Source organism: Salvia splendens, chromosome 14, assembly GCF_004379255.2.
Source record: "Salvia splendens isolate huo1 chromosome 14, SspV2, whole genome shotgun sequence".
In the NCBI taxonomy this organism is placed as follows: Eukaryota; Viridiplantae; Streptophyta; class Magnoliopsida; order Lamiales; family Lamiaceae; genus Salvia; species Salvia splendens.
The window spans coordinates 24,896,439-24,918,871 of record NC_056045.1 but is presented as its reverse complement, the minus strand read 5'-3'; the positions used below and the strand labels follow the sequence as shown (position 1 = coordinate 24,918,871).

Below are 22,433 nucleotides of genomic sequence, written 5' to 3'. Positions count from 1 at the left end.
CCCAAGATTAGAACAATGTGACAATTGAGAAGGGGAATAAAACATAAGCACAATTGAGAAATCGTCGAATATGCACTACCCTACTATTGTTTAGACAAATAAATGGAGAAAATTAGCAAGTGGAGAAAGATGAGAACAATTGTTGCTATTAGGGTTGAGTGAAATTTTCATATAAAAGTATTTTTGTTCAAAAATCAATTAATAACTAAATTTCATTAGCATAATTAAATTTGATCTCAAGTATTATCAAGTATAAGTGCCGATAAATTTCTATTTAATTAAGGAAGATTGACGCCTAATATCATAAAACTTTTCAGACCACAAACAAACTTGACATATAATATCGTGAATTTAACTAGCTGTTGATAATGATGTGATTACTAAGTCTTAAAAGTCAGATATGGTTATCCATGAGAAATGATATGATACATACCTTATGTGAGCACCACTCTCGTTTGATGCACGTTTATCGTTGTTAATTTCGATTTATATATTTAGTTTGATTCTAATACATTAAAACATGTCATTGGAATTTTTAATTTCACAAATTCATAAAAATAAAAGCTTGATTTGTTATTTTATTAATATATTTGAAATTATAGAAAAACGGGCAAATCGAGCTTTGAATTTTTATGAATTTTGTGAAATTAAAAAATACAATGACATTTTTTAATGTACTCCTAGAATCAAACTAAATACATAAATCGAAATGAACAATGTTAAACGTGCGTCAAACGAGAGTGATGCTCATATAAAGTGTAACATATCATTCTTCGGTTATCCATCTCATTTTAATGTAGTTAGATTTTGTCACCGGTAGAAAAAATTAATAACTATTTAAATTTGTGATATTATATGCCAAGTTCAAAGTTTATGGAAAAAAATAATTATTAAATTTTTTTGTGATATTAAGAGCAAATGTCCCTTAATCCCTTTAATTAATAAGATGCTTTATCACATGAATTAATGGAAATAGTATGAGAAAATAAAATTTACCGAAACCCTTAGTTTTTACCTGCTGAAGAATCCACCAGATCTTATCGCCCTATTGCACTGAATATACATAAAAAAACACAAAGCGCAAGGAATTGCACTCACCATCTCCATCGCCTCCCCCATTAGTGGGCGCCCCGCACTTCTGCTTCTCATCCAATTCATCATTTTCATATATTGATCCGTGTCTGTATTTTTCCCCAACTCAAGTATACATAAAAGGTAACATTAAGGTTCCTATTTCCCATATTTAACATATGTATGTGTATATCTTTTCTTCTGGATTGGTGGCTCGTTTTGCTCTGGAAGTGAGAACAATTGGGGAAAAATAAAAGCTTTATTGGGATTTGTTAATATTTCTGTTATAATATTTTATTGGGATGGTTCATTGTAATGTTCAGAAATGGACGATAATGATACTTGTTGGTACTAAATTATGCCTTTTTTGGTAATTGAATGTGTAAAGGTTCCGTCTTTATCAATCGTGTTCATAGATAGTGTTTCTTCTTTTGTTGGATTATAAATGACATTGCTGCATTAGTTGCATTCGCCTTGTCAAGAAACGTACTCGTGATGAATTATCGAATTCGACATTATTTGTGGGATTTTTCATACAGATCTTAATGCTACACACACATACAATATAATTACAGTTCTACATCACTGAATTAGCCTGAGGTGGCCTCTGGGATGGTTCTGCAGCCAGGAAAAATGAGTAATAAACGTTGCTTATAAGGCATTAAAAGAACTACCTGCATATTCTAGAAATACCTTTTACCGTTGAAAGTTGGCATAAGTGATTTTAAGGAGAGATAATGGATTTACAGTGTTCGTTTGATTAGTTTCATCAAAAGAAACGAAGCTCATTGTACTGTAGATTGAAGCTTTTTTTTTATTATTATTTTATTATTTTATTATTTTTATTTTTATTTTTTACCCCAGATTGAAGCTTAATAAACTAGTAAGTAGTATTTCTGACTTAGTGAGCTTCTCATCTTTCAGGTCTGGGCTTTTCTGCGAACAAGTTGCGATGTATGCAAGGAAACTTAAGTATAAAAACCAATGGAATCATGTGGTTCAGCGCAGCAAATATTTTTGTAGCTCTAGCTGTCGAGATTATTCCACTGGACAATATCTGAGCACTGCAACAAGAGCCAGTAGCTTGGTCCAGGAATATGTGTCAAATTATTCTTTATTATCAGGGCTTTCATCCAAGAGATGGCATAGAAGATCAAGTTCAAGGCCAGATGTTTGCTGTATAAATTCTTCACTAAGATTTTATAGTTCCGAAGGCGATGGAAGGAATGCCAGTGAGGATAAGCGTGTTCCTAACAAAGATGTGGTGGATTTTGAAAAGGAAAAGATCCCCAAGGAAAATACTACAGACAATTCCAGACATTGTGATGCACATGCTTGCCTTGGGGAGCATGATCAAAGGGAGTGGCTTAAAAATGAAAAGATTTCCATGGATAATAAAAAGAAGGATTCCTCATTTCTAACTCGACGAGAAAGATTTAGAAACGAGTTCCTGCGAAGGATTACTCCATGGGAAAAGATAACAGTCTCGTGGGATAATTTCCCTTACTATATCCAGTAAGTGCTATCTTTTGATTGCCTGATTCTATATTTCTTTAGTTGCATATAGTTACTTGCTAGTACTTAAAGATATTGTTCTTGCAGTGAACACACTAAAAACCTTCTCGTGGAATGTACGGCCTCCCATCTGAAACATAAGAAGTTGACTACAGACTATGGAGGCCGTTTGACTTCTGCTAGTGGGAGAATTTTGATTCGGAGCATTCCGGGTGAGTATTGATCTGCTCTAGTCAGTTTCCTCATTTTCAGCATATGCTTCTTGGAAAGTTGTCAACTAATTTGCAACTTTTGTTTCTATCCTTTATGGCTAAGAATAACACTTGGGTTTGAAGGTACGGAGCTGTACCGGGAAAGATTGGTCAGAGCACTTGCTCGGGATTTACAAGTACCAGTATTGGTCCTTGATAGCAGCATTTTAGCTCCATATGTGAGTTTGTAATTTCATTTCCTTCCATCTTTTTGGTCCACCAATCATGTTTTAAAAAATCTTACATTATCTTATTCAATGAGTGAAACTTAAGCAACATTTTCCTCTATACTTTGTGAAATTTGATCCTGAAGATATAACCCCCTCCTGTTTGCATAGGTTCTTGCTCTTGATCTTTATTGCGTGTCTCCTGTTTTAGATAAAGCTGCTCAGCTGAAGCAACATTTTCCTACTTTATGAAGGAAGTATTCCAATGGCGTCTTTTGGTTAATTTTTCAGGATTTAAATGAAGATGGATGTGAGTCGGAAGAGGAGAACTCTGAAGGTATGTCGGAGTCTGAGATTGAAGATGAAAATGATGCAAGCAATGATGAGGATTATACCAGCAGCGATGAGGGCAGAACTGATGGAAGTGATGATGAAGTTGATATTAATGTCTCAGCTGAAGATATAAGAAAGCTTATTCCGTGCAATATTGAAGAATTCGAGAAGGTAATGCTTTTATTTATGAGGTTTTGTTCTGTATTAGGGCTCATAATGAAAATGAAGGGGAATAAGAGAAAATCTGTGACATATTGTTTTCTTCATATGATAACCTTTAGAACTTAATTAGCAGATTTGGTATTTATCGCTCATTACTGTGTCCCTGATCAAGAAACTTTTTCGATTTTTAATATATGCTAGTACTATTGAATAAGTGAGATAATCCTTCCATTCACCTGAAGTTGTTGGATATTAGGTTTCACAAGTAGCAGGTGTAGTTTGGATCTCCATGAGGGGTATGTGAATCTATGTAACTTAGATATATATTTAATAGTTTGTGATCTTCGTATTGCAGAGTGTTTCTGGAGAATCTGAAAGCTCCTCAGCATCTTCAAACCCAGAAACTACAGAAACATCTAATGTGGTCAGTCAGAAACTAAAGAAAGGTAATATACTTTTTCATGCCAAATTATATTGTGGTAAAAAGTTATGTTACTGTTGGGGGTGTCTTAAAAGATCCTACGGGAGCGCAGTCTCTTGGGACATTTATCGAAAAATTTATAGTCTGCATTATTTCTTTCTATACCATGGCATATGAGCTTGCGTGTTCAGTTTATAGCCTCATTCTAGTAAAGAGCTTGGTGAATTCTTCTTCTTACTCTTCATACGTTCCGCCCCCCCTCCCCCTTTACATGCTTAAAATCCATTTGGTATTCCCACAGAGAGAATTTTGGGTATGGCTAGCCGACTTGATCACTTGAATTGTAGATGAAGGGTTTTATAGTTTTCTTTCTTTTGAGTTTTGCCACATAATGAAAGTCTGTATACAATTTTGTTTTACTTCAGCCTGCAAATATTTTGTAGTATATTTTTCAATTACAATAATCATATGGTGTTATTTTCTTTATTATAATCTGTCATTTCTTCTTGTGATACATCATATTGTTCTTTCATCAGGGGATCGAGTGAAGTACATTGGACCATCCATTTCCGTTGAAGCAAATAATAGGTAATTGTCTTAACATGATATTTGTCAAGAAACTTAGCTTTTCGCCTTTTCATCTAAGAGTTTCAACATTGTTAACGTGTTTCTAGATGTGCTTAATGGTGTTATGTTATTTACTATAAAGATATGTACTATTTTTTATTTCCGATGTTCATTATTTATTTCCGATATTCATTACCAGGGCTGTTTTTTTTCAGTTTGTAGCAAATGCATAGTTCTTTATTAAATTGGTACCCTAAACGTCATGTGTCATGTAGAATCAATTAGTGCAAATTCAACATGAAAAATTGGTTGTTTTTGTTGTTTCCACTTTCCCTTGTCATTACATCTCTTGTATGAGCTACTGGTAGTATTTCTCAAGTATAATTGCTCCCTCTTGTTTTCTATAGTTCCTTCTACCCTTTTTAGTGCTTGTAGTTGCATTTAGATAATTCATTTTAGTGTCTAACTGGCTAAGAAATTGAAGGAACGAGTAGAAATTCTTCCATGCTGTATTTGACAGAAAATTTGAATTACCATCTACTACAAATCAATCCTCTATACGAAGCCTTTGAGACTCCATTACCATCTTCTAGGAGTATGTCTTTCTCCTAAGTTCAAGAGGCAAGAAAAAATGTTGATCCTTCAAAAGTAACAAGGAAGAGCATATTACAAGCATCAAAATATGCAACTGAAAATAGGAAAAAACCTCTAATTGTGCAAACATGCTAGGTGGGGAACTTGTGATTTGAATCCAGTTGAATAATTTTAAGTTATTAAGGCGTGCTTTTAAATAGGATATAAACCGCATATATATCTAAGCACATACATTCGGGTATAAAGATGTTCCAAATGATGTGCATTTTTGGCTTCATATTGGATTATGTCTCTCATATGGGAAGTATGTCTCTGTCAAAAGCCTGAATTATTGTAATGCTGAAGAGTCAGATTCAAGCCAAATACTTTAGAATACAATATTCATCACTGCAGAGAGGGAATCTGGCTGTAGGGAATTGGAATCTGAGAAGTGAGCATCTTTGTCCACCTTTATCATAAATCTCACTCATTCCGGCTGTCAGAGTTGGGGTAGGTGTTGGGGGTTTGAGACGTGCCTCATTTACATTCGAGACTCAGAAAAGCACATTGGCCATAATCTTTCAACTTATCTGCACCTTATCATTGACATATCCAATTCGTCACAGGGTTTTATTGGGGAAGATACCAACATCGGATGGTCCAACAAATGCTTATACTATCATTCGTGGCAGGTAGGTTGGTAAGTTATTGAAATGCATGTGGAGCAGCTACTAATCTCTTGTCCTAAAACAGAATGTTTGTTGAGTTTCTGGAACAGCTAATTCATAAACATGTACTCATACAGCTGTTTGGCATGCATCCTTTTGCTACCCCATCAGTGCTTTTGTGATAGTTTCTAGTTTCTTCTGTACTTGCAGTTTCATTTACTTGAATTGGTTGATTTTTCAACACTATATCTTTCAGGACTTTGTCTAACGGTCAACGAGGAGAGGTTTATGAAGTGAATGAGGACCAAGTAGCCGTTGTATTTTATATTAGTTTCAAGAGTACAGAGGAAGTAAACGAAGCAAAAAGTGCAGAAGCTACTGCAAAACCTTCAGTGTGTTGGCTCAATGGTATATATTACTTACTGGATACCACTGTTAGAACCTAGAACAATAATCTGCCAGGTGCTTCTTTCTGTAGTTTATATATACTTTCCGGATATTATAAGTTACACTTTAGTGTTTCTGGTCCTAAAATTCTTTAAGTGATAGTTGCAGAAGTGAGTGGAAGCACTGAAATTTGGGTGTTCTTAGCCCTTTTTTGTGTTTGTAGTCAATCATGCCATGCTCATATAGAAGCTTGGGTTTGTGTAATTATCTACTAGCTGTGATTTCTCGTTTAAGATCTCTTTTCAAGGAAACTGGGAGTAGCTTGTGATAAACTAGTTTTAGTTAAAGTTGAACGGCAAATTTGACTATGGAATAGAATTTATGCGGTAAAACTGCTAAAAACGTGATCATTCTTGCAGTAATATATATAAGTTGATGCTTGAGTGCAGCTTGGCAATTTCAGGCTTGCCCTGGCCCCTAATGTGTATGAAGTCTGGCAATATTTTGGTGTCACTTTAAAATGAATTACTGACTGAACGGAACAGAGGCTGGGCATTAGATTTGGTGCACAAAATGGTGCATTACTGATTTGTTCATTTCTAATGTGCTTCTCTGAGATGACTTTCATTGTCAGTTTAGCTTATAGAACTTCGTCCTTTGTTTCATTACTGTATTTTATAGGTCACGTTTAGGGTATGTTTCTGACATTGTGTTTTGGAGGCATATTAATTAGTTTCACTTCCCTTCTCTGCATACATACTTATGCTCAGTTATATTTGGACTCCTACAAAAAATTGTATTTTGTCTATTGTCAGAATTGAATATGCACTGTCGACAATAATGCATTCCAGTATGATGATAAATGGTACTCCGTAGTAGTTTTCTTATAGTTATATGATGTCTGCACAATATAAAACCATGATTGACTTCCTGACCCCTCCACCCCTTCCATCATCTTCAAATTGCAGTGAAGGATATCGAACATGATCTTAATGCTCAAACACATGACAGCTATACTGCGATGGAGGTGCTTTGTGAGGTGGAAGATTTAAATGACCATGAGAAACTATTTTTTTGAAAAAAATTCATACGTATATATTATTTGGGGATCTTATAGTTACCGGAACGACATTAATATTAATGCAGATTTTGGAGACACAACAGCCACTCGTGGTCTACTTTCCAGATTCTTCTCTGTGGCTATCAAGGGCAGTCTCAAAGTCGGATCGCAAAGAGTTTGTTAGTAAGATGCAAGAGATGTTTGAAAAATTATCAGGTCCTCTGGTCTTGATTTGTGGACAAGACAAAATAGAAGCAGAATCAAACTCAAAAGAGAAGGACAAATTTGTAAGTTCCAATATGTAAACCGATTCCACTTGTGTCTTTTGTGCTCAGTATATCATGATCATTTGTAGCTCGTATGAGCTCAACAAAGCAACCTCCTCCTGACCTTTCTTTTGGTTTTTGACAGACAATGGTACTTCCAAACTTGGGCCGTCTTGCTAAGTTGGTAACTTTCAGTAGCTCTTAATATTTTTTTATATGCACCCGCCATCTCCAAAGCTTTGCTTAGCAGTACTAATTAGACTGAAAAGGACTGTTGTTATTTGTTACTTTTGATGTTATCTTAGATATTTGATGTTTTTTTCTCAGCCTCTTTTGAAGAGACTTGCAGATGGCTTAAAACCTTCTAAACGGTCTGGAGACGATGAATTATATAAGCTATTCACTAATGTGATGTGTTTAGATCTGCCGAAGGTACTTCTTTATGATATCATCATCGTTTAAAAATTTATTTCAATTCGGATCCAGATGTTGTTGTTGCTTTGATGAAAAATCTCTTATTTTTGTGATGATTTGATTTTTCTCCACTTGGCCATCTATCTAAAAAGCATCTCTGAATTTCCTTTCATCAATTTTTTCCATGTGTCCTAGAATTTTTATTCAAAAGCTTTTATTCTGTTTTGATTATTTATTCATTGCTATACATTATGAAAATCTTTGGTATCCTATTGTAGCAGACTGCAGAGTAATACAAATCAATTAGACGTGTACAGACTGAAAATCTGATAAATAAGCTAGTTCCAATTTGGTTTACTTGATAATATAAAATAAGGTTGTAGTAGGAAGTGACTACAGAATGTTCTTGATGATCACAGGAGGAAGATATCTTGAAGATATTCAACAAACAGATTGAGGAAGACAAGAGAATTATAATATCACGAAACAACTTGAGCGAATTACACAAGGTTCATTTGCAATTTCATTGCAGACTTGCAATCACATACTGACATACTTTATGATGTTTGTCTTTCATCCCACAACAAAGCTGCCCAGTCTTAATCACTTCAATTAAGAGGCTGTGCTTATTTATTTCAGGTTCTTGAGGAACATGAATTATCATGCATGGACTTGTTACATCTAAACACTGATGATGTTGTACTGTCAAGACAGAGTAAGAAACTCATTCGCAGATCTATGTTTAGATGCAAATGAGATGCTAAACTTAGAATTCCTGCATGCTATAATACATCTTGATCTACATATCTTGTTCAGGTCTTTCTGAATCTATGTCTTAGGACTTAGGAGGACAAGTTTCCGAAACATAGAGTGATTATTTTTCAGCCCCATCAATCATCCTGGTGTATTATGGAATTATTTGACTGTAGATAGGATGCCTTCGATTTGTTTATAAGAGGTGTATTCCATTCAAATGATGATACGTGATGACATATGTTTCCAAAGGACTCACCCAAACATTGTAACTTGTAAGCTATTATACGTAGTTTCATTTCAATTTTTGTGATAGGCAGTTAATTAAGTGCCCTAACAGAGCTAACACAAATAAGTTCATCAACATGGACGATCAACGACCTCTTATGCAAAAAGTTTAGGATAAATGATTATAGAACAGTATGGTGACATCTTCTAAGAGCTTAGTGTTTGTCTTTTGTCTTGTTGAAAGAGATCTGGAGTCAGTTGGTTGTCTTTCATCTTATTATTTAGGGTTCCAAAGCAGTCTTTTAATTGTAGTTGTGCAAGAATTTCATTCTCTTCTTGTGTAGTTACTCTCATACTCCTAATTGTGAAGGGGGGACCCAATCATCATGAGAAAAGGTTGATTTTTTCCATACTAACATTAACTGCCATGATTGATGAATTGGCTTAGATACCAACAAGAAGCACTGTAATGTATGAGTCATGCGACTGAGTGTAAAATAAGACAAAGCTCTGTTTATTCTTGTTTCTTTTGCTTTTAATAGTGAACCCTTGCAGATTATGGTGCTGTAGCCTGTAGATGATGAATTATTCATGTTAAAATGGATGCAGAAGATCAAACTTTATTATAATAATAATATCTTCTTACTCACTCTTCTTATGAATACATGTCATCCTTCTTATGTTTTCGATGGTTTTCAGAAGCAGAGAAGGTGGTTGGCTGGGCCAGAAGTCATTACCTATCCTCATGTCTCCTTCCTTCAGTCAAGGGGGATCGGTTGCAGGTTCCTCGGGAGAGGTAATTATCTCTCTGCTTGTGGTTTTCTGAGAACCAGCTTTTATCTGCATCATGTTGACTGCTGTAGGTTGTCTTGTGTAGTCTTGAACTTGCAATTTTGAGGTTAATGGAGCAGGAAACAGCTTCAAAGAAACCGTCCCAAAATTTGAAGGTTTTTGCTTACTTATATCACCAATTTACTTTGCATCTATTCTACTATCATATTTAAGCCATACAAATTGCAGAATCTTGCAAAGGATGAGTATGAGAACAACTTCGTTTCAGCAGTGGTTCCTCCAGGGGAGATTGGTGTGAAATTTGATGATGTGGGTGCACTTGAAGATGTGAAGAAGGCACTAAATGAACTTGTGATCCTGCCAATGCGGAGACCTGAGCTTTTCACCCGTGGAAATTTGCTGCGGGTAAACTACTGTTACACCACCTATTTGCAATTTTCATTTCTGCTGCCCCTTCACAGCTGTGAATGTAATTTTCTTGTCAGCCTTGCAAAGGGATATTACTTTTTGGTCCTCCTGGAACTGGAAAAACCCTGTTGGCGAAGGCACTTGCAACAGAAGCGGGTGCAAATTTCATTAGTATTACTGGCTCAACACTTACATCCAAGGTAAGAAATAGTATATTTTTTTTGAACTTATCCTCTGTTGTAATTTCTGCCGCTCATGGATAGTTTGTTAGGACAAAGAAAAGCAGAACAGAGATGTACTCACTTTGTGCATTAATCTGCAATTCTTAAAGCTTCCACCAGCAAATTCATATATTTGTTTAACAGTTTTTGCTTTCTTTTTGATGCAGTGGTTCGGTGATGCTGAAAAACTTACTCGTTCACTTTTCTCCTTTGCCAGCAAGCTGGCTCCTGTTATTATTTTTGTCGATGAGGTGAGACCACTTCTGTATTTTTGTGCGTCCTTGTTCAAATCACTGAAACCTTTCTCTTGCTACTTTATTCAGTATCTTTAAGTGCATTTTCTCAGATTGGTATTTGAAATTATTGAATCTAACAGCAGCTTAGTGCGTCTTTACAATTGATAAAGCTCATGGGTTTTGTTATGATGAGTCCTGCTTTGGCTTCATTACTATCTTGCACATGCATGTGCCGGGTGCAGGTTGACAGCTTACTTGGTGCTCGTGGTGGGGCTAATGAGCATGAGGCAACTAGAAGAATGAGAAATGAATTTATGGCAGCTTGGGATGGCTTGAGGTCAAAAGACAGCCAGAGAATCCTTGTGCTTGGTGCTACAAATAGGCCATTCGACCTTGATGATGCTGTCATTCGTCGTTTACCAAGAAGGTAATTTTTCACCAGAGTTAAAATTTCCTCCTTTTTAATTTCATGTCTTTTTCACAAATGGCAAACTAAGAAGTCTAAGATGCACGAATTTGACACTCTGATGTGATTTATTTGCTTGACATTAGGATCTACATCGACCTTCCAGATGCTGATAATCGTCATAAAATACTCAAGATAATTCTAGCTCGAGAAAATCTCGAAACTGGGTTTCCCTTGGAACAACTTGCAAATTCTACCGAAGGTTATTCTGGGAGCGACCTGAAGGTGATGACAGTTTCATACTTAGCAAACAGAGTCGATTGGTACTTATTTCTTAACTAGTTTTCACATTTTATATTACAGAACCTCTGCATTGCTGCAGCATACAGACCTGTCCAAGAGTTGCTAGAAGAAGAAAGCAAGGTGAACAATACGAGAACCTTCAGCCTGTTGGTTGTTGTCACAAAGCCTAACTTTACAATCAACTTGTGAAAGTGAACATGAATGCATTATACTATGCATTATAAGATCCTTGATTTACATCAGTTCATTCATGCACTTGGAAAATATTATGAACTCGTTCATCTAGCCTTAGGTCTTCCAAGCTGTGACTTCTTTACAATGTTACCTATGTCATGAAAGGAGACAATGATAGGAAGTTAGGAAAATTTTAATCCAACACCAGATCCAAGGATCCTGGTGAGACAAAATGCATTATGAACTCACGAGTTCCTCCCAGGAAATAAGTAGGGTTTACAAGTGTCTATTCCTACGCTCTCATATCAGCTATCAGAATATACATTTCATTTTTTTTCAACTTGACCATACCTTTAGCCTTAAGCACTTGTATGATCTCCTTGCAGGGTGCCAAATTTGATGGAGTTCCACTTTTAAGACCACTGAAGTTGGATGATTTTACTCAAGCTAAAACTAAGGTAAAATCCACACCCAAGTTATGCTATAAGGCTTCACATGGCATAATGTTATTAGGATTGTATTTAAACGAACGCTTTTCATATCGTTCTAGGAGACGGACGTGCTTATAAAATGAATGTACCTTCCAAAGCTTTTATGGTCTCTTCTCAGTGGAAGGAATTCTGGACTAATATTACATTGAATTTGATAACTGTTTTTTAGGTGGGACCATCAGTTTCCTTTGATGCAGCCAGTATGAACGAGTTGAGAAAATGGAACGAACAATATGGCGAAGGCGGAAGCAGGAAAAAGTCACCATTTGGTTTTTGATACTACCATCAACTGGTACCTGGACAACCCATTTTTTCCCCTGTAGAAGTTAGAAGATGCAAAAAGTGTCATCTTTAAGTTTAAAATAGCCTTTTCCCCCTCAGAGAGAGAGGTTACAGAAATTGAGTACATAAGCATTAGATGGTAGATCTCATAGTAGACATAGTAAGGGGAACACAGGCTAATTTTGTCGTTGTATCTTTAGCAAATTTTAACTTAGTAATCTTCTCTCCTTTTCACAGCATAAAGGATTAGAGTTCATGAATACTTTGTCTTTCAGTTGATTATGGGCATGTCTTCTTTTATACAACCCTTTATTTTATTTTATGTATAGTTTATCAAAAGGGGGATTATTCTACTTAAGTGATCTTGATCTTGGCATTGGATCTTTGACTAAAAAGCCTGTCAATCTATGTCCAACAGGCAACAATTATAATGTAAACTATTAGTTTACAATTAAAAAATCATTTCTAAGTGAGAGAAGGGAAAATCAAGTTCATTTTATAGTCCAAGTCAGTTACATAACATATTCATCTTCTTTTACTTAATTTCAATTCCAAAATATATCAAAGTACTCCCTTCCCCTCCCTCCCATTCAAAATGATCCACTTTCCTTTTTTAGAATGTCCCAATTAAAATAACCTATTATTAAAAATAAAAACATATTTATCTCTACTTTATTCCCCTCGTCTTACTTTACTCTCTCCACTTAACATATAAAATAAAACTGCATAATATTTCGTACCACTCAAGGAAGCGGTCATCTTTTTTTAATGGAGGGAGTATAATTTTTTTCAAGTAGAGGCTACTGACAATAAAGAGTATTAATTGAGCATATTCTTCTTCATTTTCACTTGTTCCCTCCATCCACCATAAATAAATATACTATGACATGAATTTTAATGTGTAATTTAGTAAAGTAATAGAGATAGAAAAAAATTAAAAGACATAGTATTAGAGGATTGTGAGGTCCAAAATATTAGTAATATTCAAATGTTAAAAACTTTTTATATTTAAAATTAGTCTAATTTTAGTGGATGATCTAAATGATAAAATTAATCTTTTTTTAATGAACGAGGTCCATAATAAAATCAGATTTTACCAAAAAAATTAGATTTGAGAAAAGACAAAAACTAGTTACCTATTGGATCATTTACTTATACAAGTACAAAACCTCGTCGCCGCCGTTGCTTTCAGACAAAATCATAATCTCAATTCTACCCCTTGTCCAAGCAGCCATTTTCACATAACTCCCCCAAAACCCATGTGAAATTTACAAAAATAACCCCCTCTTAGTCTTCAGATCTCAACTTCAATGCTCAAACTCCCAAGTTAACAGTAACAGTAACAGTAACAGCCTCAGCCTATCACAGAAGCTTTACTCCACCGCTCCCAGATTTCAATTTGGATGGCTCTGTCTCGCAGAAAAGGCAAGTTAATCTTCGTGTTAACTGTTTCTTTCCTCCTCGCTGATTTATCTTATTACCCACCTCTTTGCTGCGTTGTTCTTGCATCACCCGAATCCGACCCCTCTGTAAATTCTAACTCAGTAATCGAAACTGACATAAAAAATGACACCCCTTTAAAGCAAAACGACAACCCTTCATCGGGAACATGTGTTGATCACGATTTGGTAAGCAAGCAGCAGCTCCAATTGGTGAAACTTCAAGAATTAGTTCAAAACCTCACGCAGCTCGTTGATAAGCTAGAATCCCGGCTTTCTGATGATCTGGGAAGCAAAAAGATGCCTTCTTTATCTTCACACGCTGATGAGATTAATGGTGTTGAGGAAATTAAGGAAGAGGATAGTTTGTCTGGTAAAAGAGAGATGAGGGGAGGAGGTGGGATGAAGTCGGGGCCGATGTTGGTGACTAAGTTTAACACATTTTGGGCGGAGAGGTTTCAGTTTGTATCGGCAGTTAAGTTGATTTCAACCCCTACTTGTGTTAATGTGTTGCCTAATAAGGATTTTGAGGGTTTGAGCAAGTACTTTGCTGTTGGGGATGATAATGGGAAGTTGTATTTATTTCTGAGGAGTGGGGAGGTTGCCTTGGAGTTCGAGGCCTTCCCCGAGGTGGAGAAGCCCTCACCAATCTCTGCCATTGCCTCTTACTTGTCACTTCACAAGAATGAGACCTTGATTGTGACAGGCCATGACAATGGCGTTATTGTAATGCATCGGGTTTGGGAGACGTTTAGTGGCGATGAATGGAGCTCGCTTCATGTGGAGCGAGTTGGGAGATTTGAGATGCCGGAATCTTGGGGTTTGCGGATTAGCATGATGGAAGTGCACCATATTGGTAGGAGGAGGTACATTTTGGCAATAGATGGTGGTGGAAAGATTATGGTGTTTAAGGAGGATGGGATGCTGTATGGTACTGCTACGCCTAGTAAACGGCCTGTTGCGTTCTTGAAGCAACGTCTGTTGTTTCTCACAGACACGGGGGCTGGCTCGTTGGATTTGAGAACCATGAAACTGAAGGAGACAGAATGTGAGGGTCTCAACAGCTCTGTTGCAAAGAGTTATGTTTTTGATGCCATGGACCGGTCCAAGGCGTATGGGCTGACAGGTGAAGGGGACTTGGTTCAGACGTCGCTGCTAGGTGACGTGATGAACTTCAAGTGTCGGGTGAGGTCAAAGAAGAAGCTGGACATGGACGAACCTATGGCGTTGCAGGCTATCAAAGGCTACTTGCTGGTTGCTAACAAGGACAAGGTTTATGTGTATAATGTCTCGTCTCAGCACTATGTCCGTGCTGGCGGGCTGAGGCTCTTGTTCTCTGCAGGCCTTGACGAGATCATAGCGCCTTTCCTAAACCAGCAACAGGGCGATGATGTGAGCATGGAGAAGAAATTTGGTGTGCCCTTGATCACCAGTGATCACGAGAAGCTCGTGATCATCAGCCTTGGGAACGGATACGTTGCCATGTATCGTTCCAATCTCCCTGTGTTCAAGAATGAGTTCAACAGCATCTTGTGGACGAGCCCTGTCCTGTTTTTCATCCTCTTCCTCTTCGGAGCCTGGCAGTGCTTCGCCAACAAGAAGGAGGCGCTCACCTCTTGGGGCCCCGATGACCCCTTCACTTCAGCATCTGTCACGTCAGGAGCTCCTCTGTTAGGTTCAGCCACTGGCGACAGATCCTTCCCGGATCCTTCAAGAAAATCTGAGATCATGGAGCTAAGAGGAGGCAGTGGTCTAAGAGGCTCCTCAAGGTATGTCTCCCCACCGCGGTATTCAGGTGGAGGGGCCAACCCGTACAGGCCAGGTGGCGCTGATACGGACTCTAGACCTGCTCCGAATCATTACAGGCCTAGCAGCACTGATATGGATTCCAGGCCTGCAACGAATCACTACAGGCCTAGTCCGGATACAGATGCTAGGTCTTCCCCCGTTGACCCCCGTTTCAGAACAGCAGAACTGAAGTACCGGGGGTCGAACGTGGAAGCTTCGGCTGCTCCAAAGAGAAGGGAAAATCCCTATGTAAGTAGCCAAGGTGTGGATAGCAACTGAGGTTTTGGTATTACCATATTCTACACTCATATAAACTGTGTTCACCTCTGCACTTGGCTCTACTTGTCAATTTGTTAACACTATATCAAAGAACAAATAAAATGCAATTTGAGGCATTTATGTCTTATACTAGCTCATCTAACTGCTGTATTCCATTCTTCAAATGCTGCATTTCTCTTGAATACTTACTACTACTTTTTCCCTTGAATTTTACTTTTAAAGAATAATTCTACCAATTTACAGTTTCTTGCAATTATCCACCAACACGAAAGTTTGGCCAAATTAAACTCTGGAAATTTTAGAGCACTACCATCACATATGTAATCTATTAACAGAAGGTTATTAGCATTATTGCTACTACAACATTAGAATTCAAATTGGCTGAATTTCCATTTTGGGGCAATGTGCATAAAAAATGTGATTATTGTGTTATACTACTCCTCATGTTATAACTGTTATTAGTGCACCATACTATACTAGTATATAGGCTTATTGAAAAACTAACTATGGAAATAGTTCATAGTTGTTGAAGCATTTAACCCTATTAATACTAGAGCAATAAGAACTGAAGAAGCAACATTTTGCTTTGGTGTGTAACAAATGACTACTTAGAAGCCCAATGTTATAAATCACTTAAAAATCAATTTCAAGCCCAATAATACTTTCAGAAATCATAATTTTATTTCGTGAAACATTTTATCATACTTCACTCTAAAAGTCACTTTCAATGCAAAGATCCGATGCCTCAGAAGTGTGTCTATCTATGTACACGAAAACGAATGATATATTCAACGTGTTCAATCAACCGTTTCATCAAATAATTTATATTGGATTCACATTTCTATACTCCACATCTCATCAATCAAACGTCACAGTATTTATTAAACACTCATCTCAGATGTTGGCACAAGAAAACAAATTAAAGATTGAAAACAGCAAATCTTGATGAGCCGCCATTAGTAATAGTCAGTAGAATAGCTTGTTCACGAGCGACAATGAAATGGACAACTGGTCGGCTTGTGCTTCACATCATTAATTAATCATTTTTTAATCCCAAAAATGATCACAAGCAATTCCACAAAAAACACGAAATAATCTTCATTAATACGGAGTATATATTTCCCTAATCTATTGTTTAAATCCTTATTACCAAAGAAAGAAACACACACATACTCCAATCAATTAGTTGTGAAAGAAACATCTCATTAATAGGCTGCCTACGTCATCAATTGAAATGAATCTAAATAATTCCATCAATAAACCGACGAAACCGACATAAAAATCGCATGCAATATTATTTAGAGAAGTTGAGCGAATAAAAGGATTGTGTCTTAGATTTGGATACGTCAAGGATGTTGGAATTTATGTTTGTTTGTCTATTAACAACTAACCACTTGACTCCACCATCACTCTTTCATAGTTTGTGTAGTATGTAGCCAATTTGCGCCGTCGGTAATTCCTCTTAAAACCTGATTACCAAAAGCTTTTTGGGGTTAATCCATGAAAATATCTGCCGTTATACAATGGTTCCATTTTTTTCTTAACCCTTCAAACTGTATTTGAACGAATTGAACTTTATTGTTATGATTTGGTTCAATGGTTGGACCTGGACCAACTCTCTATCAAATTGAATCCAAATTAAAGTTTGAGATTTATTATTGGATCAATTTTTTTCAGGTGATAATTAGTTCTAGATTAGTTAAAGCTTTAACACACATTATCGATGACAAGCAATAGCCCATGATAATTATTTATAGTCGTTTCAGTAAACTCTTTAAACCGATATGTAAAATGTTTATTTGTTTCATTTGCCAATAAGAAGTAAATCTTGCACTATCAATACAAGGTTTAATCAATTGATCAAGCAAATAATTTATGTAAACAACCTAAAAGTCTATGTATCCTTTGAAATAATAAGCCATTTGCACTCTGATGGTTCCGCGAATTTCTGATGTTAGTAAATGCTGGTAGAGAATGAAAATTACGACACAAAGAATTTACGTGGTTCGATTTACTGAGGTAAATCTACGTCCACGGGAAGAAGGGAGGGCAAGATTGTATTGCTTGATCTGGGATTACAGCTTACAACACAGACTTGCTATATGGTATTTTATCTCTAGAGAGCTTAACCCTTTTCTATCTGATCTAAGTTCTATTTATACATTGAACTAGGATCGTGGTTTGCAGCCCCACTAACAAGATCGTGGGTGAGCAATAACTGCTCAATAACTGCTTCGTACCACTAAATAGATCGTGGGTATAGCGGAGGTCGTGGAGGCCTTTCATGAGTCCACTAACTCCTAGTTCGGTCGAATGCTGAGACCGAACTGCTGGACTTTACCGATCAGCTCTTGCCGATCTGAGAGGAGAGCTTGACTGGTCGGCTTTTACCGAGCTGTAGGCTGAGTCCGAACTCTTTGGTCGTGCCGAACTCTTTGGTGCCGAACAGGTACTCTTTCTTGGGCTCTGGGCTGATGGGCCGTCACTGTTATTGGGCTTGCCATTAGGGTTTAGTTCGTACCCCATCACTACCCCCCCCGAAAAGCGAAGTGAATCACTTCGGCGAGGTGAGTCACTTCGGCATTCGGGACAATGGTAAGGGGGAGGCTGACGTCAGGGGACATGCCTTGCGCGTGCCTGCATTAAATGCGACAGTAAAATCCGGCCGTTGAATCCTGAAAAGGTGGGATTCGAAACGGCGCAACGATCTCGAAATCTTTCCCGTATCTAATAAATATGCTTTTTCTTCCTCATTTGAACACCTTTGCTGTTGCGTCTTCTATACTCTCTCTTTCTCGAGAAAATTTCTTCCGCTTTCAAGAGCTTCTTCAGACTTTCTTCACTTTCAAAAAGTAAGAAAAATGTCTTCTTCTTCTTCGGAGTCGGGTAGCGGTAGGAAAGGGGATAAGGGGTCTTCTGGCCGGAAAGAGTCCGGGGAGAAGACCGTAGAGTATTTCCATAGTATTTTGAGTAAGGATACTGTGATATCCCTACCCGAAAAATACTTTTTTCCTGGGGGGAAGGCGGTGGTACCTGACGGTGATCATAGGGCTGACTCCCCGCCGGAGGGGTACGCCACCGTGTACGAGGCCTGCTTAGAATGCGGGCTTCGTTTCCCCCTCCCTTCCGCCTTTATAGATTTACTAGATTTTTTTCAGCTTCCTTTAGGCCAAGTGACTCCGAACTCTTGGAGGCACTTGTCGGCCTTCGCTGCCGAACTCCGTAGGTTAGGAAGGGATTTGTCTTTGAAGGCGATCCTTAAATTTTTTCAATTTAAGAGGAAGGGGTCTTGGTTTTACTTGATCCCTTTACAGCCCTTTAGGGCCTTTTGTAAAACGAAGTGGCCGAAGTGGCAAAATCGCTTCTTCTACTATGATAGGACCGCGGCTCCTAGTTTTCCCTGGAGAGGGCCGGAGTCCGTTATCCGTCACCCTCGGCCTGAACCGTTGGACGTGCTCGATGGCGAGCTCAACAAGATTCCCATAGTTAGGAAACAATACACGGAGTCTGAGCTCGTCAAGGGCGACGTCGTGTTCGACATCTCGTCTTCGGACGAAGAGGCCGAGGGTGAGGATTTCTCTTTATCTTTATGCTCTACTGCTTTAACGAAGAAAATCTGACTTTGCTTTCTTGCTTTTTGGCAGTGTACATGCTGAGTAAGGCTAGCCGCAAATCTTCGGAGTCCAAGGAGCCGGAGAGGCCGAAAACCACCAGCTCGGCGTCTGATGCCGAGAGGACTCCGAAAAGGCAAAAAACCTCTTCGGATCCGAAGAAGCCGGAGTCGACTTCGGCAAAGGGGAGGGGGAAGGCCCAGAAGCCCCCGAGAGCGCCAGAGAAAAACGTGGTCTTGGCGCCTCCTTCGGAACATATCTGTGAGCCGTTTTTATGGCCCACGGACTTCGCCGAGGTGAATTCTCTTCTTGATTTTCTGGCCTTGCTTTTTTCCTGTATTTTTTGTGGCCCCTTTGTTGACTTTTTTCTTTATCCATTTTCAGAGGAACGATATGCTCTCCAAGCTCGTCGCCGTCGAACTCTCCAAAGCGTCCAATGACTATGCTGAGATGCAGAGGAAGTTGGCGGCTGCTTGTCATCGGGCCGAACAGGCTGAGGCTAACTTTGAGAAAGCCAGAGCTGCTAGGATTTCGGCCCAGGATGAAGCTCAGTTTGCCAAAAACCAGCTCGTCATCCAGCGAGAGCAGACGAAACGGAGGGATGCTGCCGCCGTGGCTGCCCAGGGGGAGGCTCTCCGTGTTTACACGGAGAAACTCTTTTTGAGCAGCCAGTTCTCGGCCTTTGTCGGTAGTCTGGTAAGGCTAATTGCCGATAAGGGCGAGCAGGGGGCCGACGTCGTGCTGCCTCTGTACAGCCGAGAGATAGCAGCTCGGCTTCAGAATCTGCCGCTCCTTGAGGAGCTCGCTTCATCCTCGGTCCTGCTTTCTGCAGACCAAGTCCGGAGTTGTCGAGCTGATCGGGACGAGAACCTGGAGGCTATCTTTGCCTCCGTGGGACCCGTTTCACCCGCTTCGACTTACAACGGAGAGGGTGAGGCCGAGCCGCTGGAGCTGGAGGCCGAAGTCGAGCGGGCCGGGCATCCGGAGAAGGAAGCCGATCAGGAGGCGGAGGCGAGGCCGGCAGGAGGCGAGGCCGAGGCTGAAGTAGCTCAGGAGAAAGAAGCTGAACCAGACCAAGGAGCCGGAGACGAAGCTGGTGGAGTATGATTTCGTCTCCCTTCTCTTAGTCTAGTTTCTTCCTTGTAGAATGGCCTTGAAGCCCTCCTAGTGTAAAAATTTTCCTTGTGAATGAAAAATTCTCTACACTTGTCTTCGTATAGCTTTTCGTACTCGCCTTTATTCCTGTTGTATTTTACTATCTGCTCGGTACAGCTGCCGAACTAATATAGCTGCTTTGTACTCAAGGAGATGGAGATACTTCACTGGAAACGGCTGTACTCTTCGGCTTTAGACGAAGCTGAGAAAAGAGCTATAGCCGATCAGACGAAGAATGACGAGCTTCTGGCTCGTTTAGTGAAGCTGGAGGCCGATAATAAGGACTTAGAGTCCGATAAGAAGGATCTGGAGGCCGAGCTGAATACGACCGTTGCTGAGAGGACTGCGTACGAGGATTACATCCGTGTGCGCGGGGGATTGACCATATCAGATGTTCAGAGTCGAGTTGACGAACTGTGGGAGGAATATCATGTACTCCGGAGGAACAATGCGCTGGAGAGCTCGGCTTGCCAACAAGTTGTGAAATCATTACGGCGCTGGGCTTCTCGGTACGACATTGTTCTTTCTCGGCGCCCCTCCATAGAAAGATTCCTTCGGCATGTCGTGCCAACAGATGCTCGCACTCCAGATCAAGCCTCTGGTTCCCTTGTTCAAAATCCTACTTCCAGTCAACAACGAACTCCGGAACAGCCGGAAACGTCAAGACGGGAACGGGCTCAGGAGCAACCGGAATCGTCAAGACAGGGACGGACTGAAATTCGCCGAGGAGTTGTGACTATGAGCGAGCAAGATCAGCAGATGATTATTGCAGAGACTCTTCATCGCCGAGGTGTTAGGACTTCTCGGGCTCGGGGAAGAGGCGTTGGGTCGAGGATAGCATCTCGTCGACCTGCTTATTCTTCATCTGCTCGAAACAACCGAACTCGGCTTCCAGAGGATTTTGCAGATAGGTGGCTTAACTTTAGCAACCCTGGACAGTAGAATAGTCCTTTGTAATAGCGTAACGCCATTTTGTAGGGTAGCTGAGTTGTATGCCGAACAAAATTTGAAAAATGAAATTTTGTTTTCGCTTCTAACACTGTATTTACAGCTTAGCGAAAAAATTTCATCGTACTTGTCCTCGGTCTTATGAAGTAAACTTCTTTGACCGGACTTGGTCCTTGGTCTTATGAAGTAAACTTCTTTGACCGGACTCGTCTTTGGTCTGATGAAATAAACATCTTTGACCAGACTTGGTTTGTGTTCTAATTTGGCGATTTTTGTCGCCGGGATCGAACTTTCCCTTGTCCTAATTCGGCGAGTTTTATCGCGTGGATCGGACTTTCCCAGTTAACCGAAGTGGCCTTATGCAGTAAACCTCTTTGACCAGACATGGTCGTCCCCGGTCTTATGAGGTAAACTTCTTTGACCGAACTTGGTCGTCCTAATTCGGCGAGGTTTATCGCGTGGATCGGACTTTCCCTTATTGCAGTTCGTTTCAGACGAAGTGCTTGTTAAGCTGAATTGCGGTCTTGTATCCTCCTTGGAAGCTTGGACTCACAATCGTTGGCTTATTGCAGTTCGTTTCAGACGGACTGCTTGTTAAGCTGACTTGTGGTCTTATATCCTCCTTAGAAGCTTGGACTCACAATAGTCTTTAATAATCGATCTAAAAAGGGGATCAGTCTTTAAAGAACGATATACCTTGGTACCATTTGTAAGAGACGACAAGCACATAGAGACAAAACACATAGAGAAAAAATGAAAAAGACGAAAGAAAAAACTTTAAACTTTTTAAAAAACGACAAGTAAAAGGTACAAGTAAAAACAAACAAATAAAAACATGTACCCCTATGACCGAACTAGACACAAGACAGACTGACCGGACTTTGTCTCTTACAAGTGGAACTTCTTGAGGTTGGAGACGTGCCATGTTCGGGGTACTTGTTCTCCTGACATGTGAGTCAATTTATAAGACCCTTTGCCGAGGACTTCTGACACCCGATACGGACCCTCCCATGTGGGTTCGAGTTTGCCCAGCTTTTCTGCTCGGCTTACTTCGTTGTTTCTCA

The 22,433-nt window shown here is 39.2% G+C and overlaps 2 protein-coding genes across 3 annotated transcripts; both read left to right on the top strand.

The window, feature by feature from the left end:
- Positions 1-1,036: 1,036 nt before the first annotated feature.
- On the top strand, positions 1,037-12,471 carry LOC121765183. 2 transcript variants are annotated; one of them, XM_042161235.1, is made up of 25 exons: positions 1,037-1,215; positions 1,996-2,586; positions 2,674-2,798; positions 2,922-3,016; positions 3,296-3,508; positions 3,855-3,945; positions 4,457-4,508; positions 5,687-5,752; positions 5,985-6,136; positions 7,084-7,154; positions 7,262-7,462; positions 7,587-7,625; positions 7,769-7,873; positions 8,275-8,364; positions 8,495-8,570; positions 9,536-9,632; positions 9,714-9,783; positions 9,857-10,033; positions 10,114-10,236; positions 10,425-10,508; positions 10,736-10,920; positions 11,046-11,184; positions 11,263-11,322; positions 11,763-11,834; positions 12,037-12,471. In XM_042161235.1, exons 2-25 carry the CDS (start codon positions 2,024-2,026, stop codon positions 12,142-12,144), a joined length of 3,054 nt encoding a protein of 1,017 aa, XP_042017169.1. In that variant the 5' UTR covers positions 1,037-1,215; positions 1,996-2,023; the 3' UTR covers positions 12,145-12,471. The 2 variants fall into 2 exon arrangements, with proteins under 2 accessions (XP_042017169.1, XP_042017170.1); XM_042161236.1 differs by lacking the exon at positions 5,687-5,752.
- Positions 12,472-13,351: 880 nt separating this feature from the next.
- Positions 13,352-15,771, top strand: LOC121765486 (uncharacterized membrane protein At1g75140-like). Its single transcript, XM_042161663.1, has one exon. The coding sequence runs from the start codon at positions 13,553-13,555 to the stop codon at positions 15,653-15,655; it is 2,103 nt and encodes a 700-aa protein (XP_042017597.1). The 5' UTR covers positions 13,352-13,552; the 3' UTR covers positions 15,656-15,771.
- The last annotated feature ends 6,662 nt before the right edge of the window (positions 15,772-22,433 follow it).

What these genes read in the sequence shown, in the direction of transcription:
- LOC121765183 (XM_042161235.1), top strand. Translation starts at nt 2,024, where the DNA reads ATGTATGCAAGGAAACTTAAGTATAAAAACCAATGGAATCATGTGGTT. An exon ending in TTCAGTGTGTTGGCTCAATG is followed by an intron (nt 6,137 to 7,083) that starts GTATATATTACT and finishes TTCAAATTGCAG; the next exon opens with TGAAGGATATCGAACATGAT. An exon ending in TGTTGTACTGTCAAGACAGA is followed by an intron (nt 8,571 to 9,535) that starts GTAAGAAACTCA and finishes GATGGTTTTCAG; the next exon opens with AAGCAGAGAAGGTGGTTGGC.
- LOC121765486 (XM_042161663.1), top strand. Translation starts at nt 13,553, where the DNA reads ATGGCTCTGTCTCGCAGAAAAGGCAAGTTAATCTTCGTGTTAACTGTT.